The sequence below is a fragment of the Triturus cristatus genome, chromosome 12 (assembly GCF_964204655.1).
Source record: "Triturus cristatus chromosome 12, aTriCri1.1, whole genome shotgun sequence".
Taxonomy (NCBI): Eukaryota; Metazoa; Chordata; class Amphibia; order Caudata; family Salamandridae; genus Triturus; species Triturus cristatus.
In genome coordinates, this window is record NC_140595.1 from 70,367,417 (window position 1) to 70,375,410 (window position 7,994).

Genomic DNA, 7,994 nt, shown 5'->3' on the forward strand with positions numbered 1-7,994 from the left:
CATGGCATAAGAGCAATTGAGTTTGAACATTCCCGTACTCCAAGTATTATAACTCATTCAATAATAGTGGAAAAATAAAAATGGACCTGGGCAGAGAGCTAACGGGCCGATTTGCCGCCTGCATGTCCAGTAAAACAGTCCAGTAAATGAGAGCAATCCCACCACATGCAACACTGTCATGAAAGAAAGACAACATTGACTATTCGTTTTCTGTTTAACTTTTTATTGTTCAGAATTTTGTACAGCTTAATCCTTCTTGGCAGCAGCCTTTCTCATTGCTGATAGGACGTTGCTGAGCTCTTCCCTCTTTCGCTTGGCACGAATGTGAGTACCAACCTGCATTAAAACAAACCGTCAACAAATGTTATTTGCCTATTAGCAGATAGAAATAAAATCTTGCTAACAAAGCATCTGAACAGTTAAATATCCCAAAATGTTGGTTTTGAAATAACGGGTACATGGACATAGGAGTCGAAGACAACAGTTGAGCTGTAGCGAGTCACTTTAAACATACCCAGTTGTGAAAAATACTACTCACTTCTGAAAGAACAGGTCTACATGCACCTGCTGAATTGCCAGATTACCTATATACGAGTTGTGTGGGCACAATCCCCTTCATGCACTTAACTGAGCACCAGAGATGGGATCATGATGCAGATGACCATATACTGGTTGTGGTTTAATATGTTGAATGGAATCAATCGGCCATTGGAAAGTCTGGACAAAGGTGCTAAATTTTCTAAAAACCTCCGTTTACCAAACTGATTTGACTATATATTGGAAATTTTCCAGGCCTTACAGTCTAGTCATATTTTTCAATTGCACGTATGGTTAGGAATTATTTTTACGGTCAACTTTAAGATATCTTAACCTAGGAAAAGCTCTGGTATAGCAAGTCAATGGTAACAGTTGAAAAAGTTCACTAAAACACATAAAAAGATAACATAAAACCAATGTAATCCATACGCCTACACAACAGGGTATGTATGTACTATGTTTCTGTTGGCATGCACGTCTTTAGAGCCCTACCTAAACTCTTCTTGTATTCAACAATGGGTCACTAGATTTTTATAACAGTGGTTGGTGACAATAAAAAAAAACTTCGGAAGGGCAGAATTCTCTCCTGTAGCAAGAATGAAATGCAAGACTAGTGTCCATCAGATGAAGGCAGGTCCACACTTCAAAAGAATCTTTGTTGACCTAGGAACACCTACGGCTCCATTCACCAGATGTGTTTTTTTGAGTAATTACCGTAGGTTGTTGCTTATTTGTATACTAAGCACTGTATCAATTGTCTCAGACATTGTTTTAGGAGGCATGCACATCTAACCTCAGTGCTTTCTACGAATTTAAGCCCTCTAAGTAAGGGCCACATTACCGCATTCTCTATTTGATGAGCTCACAGTGACACTTAACAGGGTTGGTACTTTTCAATTCCTTCTTCTTTTCAAATAAATTCTAGAAATAAAACACCTAACAAAACTGGATAAGCACCAAACCTGACCCACACCTACCTTCTGCAACCATACTAGTATCTGTATCTCATGCAGCACCAGGTGCAATACATTTGTAACTTCCGAAACCAATTACTTCACACGACCACTTCTAGATGCTAAGTGGATCAGTAATTCTAAATTTTCTTCTTTGGGATATTACCAGGCAAATCCCCAATCACCAGGTTATTTTATAGGCTCAATTTTCACCAGGCTTTGTATGGTTACAATGTATCCTCAGAATGTCCTGGTTGAGATCAAACGGTGTGTTGAATTACCACAATGATAGATTTCGGAGATGTGCTTTTTACCATCCGAATGGTTAATAAACTTAGCAAATGGGACTTTTGTAATTCTCAAGTGGTAAAACAGGTCAACTGTTTACCAAGCTAAATGGTAGATTACTTTTGTCTATGGTGTACAAACTACTTTTAGCAACGGACTAAGAAAACGTATAAAAAAAATCTGAAATAAATTTTTTAAAATGATCAGCCTTCATTATAACAGATATCCCATCACCAAAATAAAATACACATGTACACACTTTTCTGCCTAGCTTAAATCGCCACCTTCCTCCGGCTGCTACCCTATCCAATATCCAACATAGTTATCGCCATAGGTTTGTTACAAAGAAGTATACCTATACATCAGAATGGTGCGTTTTAAACACTTGATTCAAGCACATGGTGATTTACACCACCTGAAGTCTGAAACTGCAAATACTGTGACTCACTATCCCAAACGAGAAACACGTCTTTAATGCAAAGATAAGTTATCATTTGAAATAAGCAATACAAATTACACACAGAAAAACACCTACCCTTTTCTTGATAAATTTAAGAGCACGCTTGTCCTTTGACACTTTGAGCAACTCCATGGCACGCCTCTCATAGGGAGCGAAGCCGCACACTTCACGAATCATGTCTCGAACAAATTTGGTGTGTTTGGTCAAACGCTAGTTGAGAGGAAAAAAATGTAGAAGGTTTAAATCGGCTTGTATACAGTGCACAAAACACGTGGAGCATTATTTTGACCCAGAAGCAACATAAAGTGAAATTAGGCAATAAGATGTTTCAACAATACAAGCAAAAAGTCACATAGAAAATAAATGGTGTATTCAAAGTGTCCCCTCTGTGAAAGGCCAACTCTGAATGTTAAACTCAAGTCAATTCTAGAATCCTTTTCCCATGATATCGGACTAAATAGCAAGACACAAATTTTAAAATACATTTGGAGTCAAATGTGTATCTGCCTTTAGTTTGAGATATATAGTTGGCCCTAAAAACACCACCTCCTCTTTCTTGAAGTTGAACAGTGTACACAAAACAAAACAGCATTGCACACCCCTAAAAAAAAAAAAAAAAATACAGTATGCCAACTACTAACCCACGGAGCCTCTTTACCAGCAGAATCTTCCATTATAAAGGACCACTTAATATGTTACACGTTCATATGCACTGCCACACAACAAAGTTTTGAAATGCAAGCCAATGGTATATTTACCTAGCAGACAAAGCATCACTGAAGAAACAGATTCAAAAATGTGTGAGAGAAGGTAGAAGACTTACCACATCGGAGCATTAGGGCAACTTGCTAAATTAAAATCCCCAAAACTAGACACTAGGCAGTTTTAATTCATGTGTTCATACCACTCAAGATGCTGTTCAAAGTGCCACTGACTAACCAGTCAATACTACATTCAAACACGCTGCTACTCCGTTTGTATAGCGACCAACTCTTCAAATGGAGAAAAATTCAGTATACAAGAAGTCTACCTGTATGGGTGCATTGGGCAAAAATGGGTAGGACCCGAATCCAGTAAAACAGTTATGCATGGGATGGATTTTAGTCAATAAGATATACCTCAAGGTCTATTAGCACACTGTGTGTAGCTACATATACCATAATAGTTTGCAAAAAAAAAAAAAAAAGTGGCATAGAACAATGACTTACCATACCAAAACAGAATATTGTATATATGGAAATCGGATACTAGAAAACCATTACTTTAAATAAAAAACTCTTGGGCAATTTCTATTGCACCCCTAGTATAAAGGGAAAATTACACTTTTATAAGTGCCAGTACTAAAAGTTGTACTCACCCCTCTCCTGCGGCACTGCCTGGGCTTGGACACATTCTTGGTAACTTGGTGGCCTTTGTTAAGGCCAACGGCCATAGGATAACGGATCGCCATAGCTACAACAAAACAACAACTACATTAACATTGAACATTAATACAGGGAAAGTGTCCATAGCTTTTATTTTGTAATACCAAGTTAAAACAACATTTAAGAAGCTAGAAAGTACATGTCAGCTACTACTTCCTACAACTAGCTCTTCACTAATTTAGGGACAGGCTTTACTTCAGCAGACACAACATGACCCGATGAACATCTATAATTCCAGCATCCCCGGTATATATAGCCCATGATACACTGCAGCTCACCAAAATAAATGATGCCTAAATGATACTATAAAAGTCTCACCGGGGACCAAATATATTCCTCCAAACACATTTATTCCAGGGACATTAAAAACGTATCCAATCAACAAGAGGTGATTGGGGGGGTCCTATTTGAACGAGCACCAGTTGGGAAAGTTACTGTGATCAAACACCGCCCATCACAGTGCCGCACACAAGAGAAATAACAGATATTGTCCAGCAGGCAATTTGAAATATATAAAATTAGACTTCTGCACACCGGTGACACTGAATAAAACTCATACTTGAACTGAACTCTGGAATATGGGAGACAAGAGTCTTAGGGAGAAGGTAAGTACAATCGATTTCGAACCAGACAGGAGCAGCTTCTAGCTTTTTATTTGGAGTTCCAAGTGTAATCTTAATGACACTGTAAAAGGAGTTCTGGAGACAAAAATCAGAGCCCGCAGGCACTAAAACTATTCAATAACTAAATTAGTAATATGATTAAAAGGTAGTGCACCACCATTTTTCAGTTGTTGAAGATGATCACCACATGGGTCATGAACAGTAAGCTGCACTGCTTGGAGGATATTTAGTCAGTTTCTTATATTGATTTGAATGCTTCACAGATATTGCGAATGTCAGTGGTGCATAGAAATCGGTCGGAAAGTATAGCCAGTATTTGGTGAAGAAATCAGTAGCATGCCTGAAGTGTGCAATCTACTAGTTGGGAATATGAGCTAATTGGCAGCTATCGTAGGGTCAGCTTCTGCTTAACTGATTACTTAAGGAGAAGCTGTTCAAATGAAGAGGCCCCAAGAGCAGGAAGCCCAAAAATATGGAGGTAGAGGAATGCAAGAGATAATAAACACAGTATACGTGGCGAAAACATGATAGGCGGCAGGCTGGGATGTAGTACAGTGTATAGCAATCTTCTGGATGTCCTTCAGTGGCGAGGAGTCTGGAAACAGAGTATATAGTGTGGATGTTCAAAAAGAGGCAGGCAAGGTGCAGAGTAGGCTGCTGTAGTATTTTCAGCTTTCTGATCAACAGTGCATTGATCACCGACACCTTATATTAGCAGATGAAATTGTGGCATGCTCCAGACTAGAAAAGAAATGCAAACCACCTGGACTGTTTCCTCAATTGAATTTTATTTTGGCGTTTGCCCATAACTTTGCTGTGCGTGTGGTATCAGATTGTGGGCTGCATGCAAGTCACTAACAAAAGTTTTATTTTATGTACAACTCTAACCTCCTTTAAGAAACATATGTGATTACATTTTTTGGGGCTGAGGGAACACATGCAGGGCAGCCACCAGTCATGTGACGTATTGGAATAGGCAATTACCCCTTTTTGCAAGTCTACACTCAATCACAGCACAGAATGACTAGCAATGTCTGAGGCAGGAACTTTGTACACATTTAACTACTGAAATATTATTGAGCTGCTGTGTTTCTTCCTTCCAACGGGTAATCGATTCCCTCACACAGCCTACGTTGACCAACTAGTTACAGCATACGTAGGTTTGCTTTTCAATACATTTATAGCGGTCTGGCATAACCTATTTGTGTATGGACTGCGCACAAAGCAACAAGCGTCAGCAGTGGCAAAATTTTAAACTAAACCTAAGACACGTTATTGTGGGGCCGTAATTTATTTCCTCCAACATCCATGTGGCAGATCTAAGCACGATCTGGAATAGATTGATGAGTGTAATAAATACAACTGGGGGACCACAAACCCCTCTCGAGTTCTCAAGAAAACGGGAGACTCAATATCGTGCATTATTGAAGAGGTACTCAAATATCAGACAGCTTGTAACGGTTGATGTAGCAGAACCCAGGGTTTTCAACACTACACTGAAAAAGTTTACTGTACACGTTAACTATTTGCATTGCTTGCAGTGTACTGCAAGGTCCACATAAAATGCAACTCCGGCTGTATCTTAAAACTGTTTTGTGACAACCTACAAAGGTAAGGGGGTACATTAGCTAGAGATGCAGCTATCACTGGACTGGCCTCCTCGTTACCAGCCACATTTCTCAGCTCAGTGTGCGCACACATCATGAAAGCACAAAGTGACTCAATGGTGCCTTCGCACTCAAGAGGCTCACTTCGGAGATTGTTTTCGCAGTTAAACAATAATCTAGGTTTTGGTTCACAGTGTTCCAGATCGTAATCCGGCGAGTGAAGCTACCACCGATTGCTTAAAGTTACAGCGTAACCCTTCTCGGTGCTCTAAATATCCTATTATCCATTCAAATCGATAGCCAGTTTCAGGGGCAGTGGCCCAAATCCTGCTGCTCTCGCAGGCTTTATTTCAACAAATAATATCGCTCATGACAGCCTAGTTATAGCCGCGCTGGTAACCGAAAAGAGCCGCAAGGAGCCCTGCCTTTCCTAAAGCCTGATGTCCGGTTCAGAGCCTCCCCCTGACAACCTTCGGCTGCCTCGACGGGCACTGATTTCAGCCCGCCGCCCCTAGCACTTCAGATCGTAGGGCTAGGGAAAGATGACACTGGATTGCATTTAGGGATTTACAGTCACCATCGGTTCCTTACCTGCACTCCGTTATGGCGGACACACCGGAAGGAAAGAGTCGAACCGGAAGTGTAGGTTATCAAACCTCTAGGACTTAGAAACAAAGAAAGGACTTCAGCCATAAATATGGCGGCGGCCATGTTGTTGCAGTGTTGGTATTCTCTGACAGATCAAGTACGAGCAAGAATACTGCATATCTGAAGAAAAATTCGTGGTGTCGGGGTCTCCCAATGACACCGTTAAACCTATTAATTTTTCTTAAAAACGGTCTTATGAAATCTTAAGGATCAATGTAATGCAGATACTGTAGGGTACTACAGGATTTAAAGCCAAATCTTGCTTCTCTTTACTGCTTTTACTCCGACTCTTACCAGTTTCAGCTTTTAATATAGGCTTTACCAGTCTGAGCAAACTGAATCCTCTTTCCGTTCTAAGATAGGTATTTTATACATGCTTTTTGGCAGTCTCCTCTACATTTTTCGAATGATTTAGAAAACACAGTTAACAAAATTGTTTAAGTGGCATACGTCAGTGCTTAATTTGAGCCGGTGGGGCCCACCGGAACACATTTTTGAGCACCAGCCCTTACTTTTCCTCAGCAGATTTCGACCCAGAGCAAAGTTGAGAAAAACATAAAGGTAGGAAGGACTATGGAAAGACTGTGACCAAGAGGGAAAGTGGGGACGAAAAATGGTGGGCATTAGTGAGACAGAGGGGCTGGTGATGGATTAAAGATGCATTAGGTGGAATCAAGCTACGCAGTCTTGTTATTTGACAGCAAGGCGTTCGGCAGCGACGGCGGAAACTTCTGAGCGACAGATTGGGTCCTGGCATTTATTATTTTACAAATTAATCACTGGTAGACGGTGTATTAAAACTGGAATTGCTCATGTACTACACTAACTCCAGTACTAGAATGATAGGGGGAAAGTTTTATAGTACCTTCTCATTCAGGGTTGCCACCTTTCCCCCAAATCAAAATACTTACCATGACTTATTTTAAGAATCTGCAAAGGCATGATACTAAATAGGGCTGTAAACTATAGCATATGCATTCATTTGTAACATGACCGTTATGTCTGTCTTTACATGAATTATTAGTCATGGAACATTAACACAGCTCCAGAACTTATTTAAAAGTGCTTTTTATTTACATTTTCTGTTTGAAATATGTACGGATAAAAACTAAAAATACTGTCTTTAGGTGATTTTGCTTTTTTTGTACCACCTGGAACATCAAAATACCAGTGGTGCTGGTAGAAAAACATGTGGCAGTACTATCCTTATCACAAGCCAAGGCCTCGTGGGTCAGCTAGGCTGATTGAGGGCACACAGGACGCAAACAAAGACTTGCTTAGATTTCAGTATCGGGGCCGGTCACAAGCGATCAGTGCCTGTTTATTTAAACCTTCAGTCGCGCGGCTGCATGGCAGACCACCGACCTCAATAAATGCACAAGGGTGAGGACACTGTCTCAAGGGAGGTGTGCAAAGTATTGCTCACTCCTAAAGGGAAAGAGAGACAAAAAGGG

At 40.3% G+C, this 7,994-nt stretch overlaps 1 protein-coding gene across 1 annotated transcript; it reads right to left on the reverse strand.

The window, feature by feature from the left end:
• Positions 1–206: 206 nt before the first annotated feature.
• Positions 207–6,618, reverse strand: RPL36 (ribosomal protein L36). The gene is made up of 4 exons (XM_085637498.1): positions 6,484–6,618; positions 3,596–3,690; positions 2,314–2,448; positions 207–336 (listed from the first exon to the last, which is right to left on the reverse strand). The coding sequence occupies exons 2-4, from the start codon at positions 3,686–3,688 to the stop codon at positions 247–249; spliced, it is 318 nt and encodes a 105-aa protein (XP_085493624.1). The 5' UTR covers positions 3,689–3,690; positions 6,484–6,618; the 3' UTR covers positions 207–246.
• Between the last annotated feature and the right edge of the window lie 1,376 nt (positions 6,619–7,994).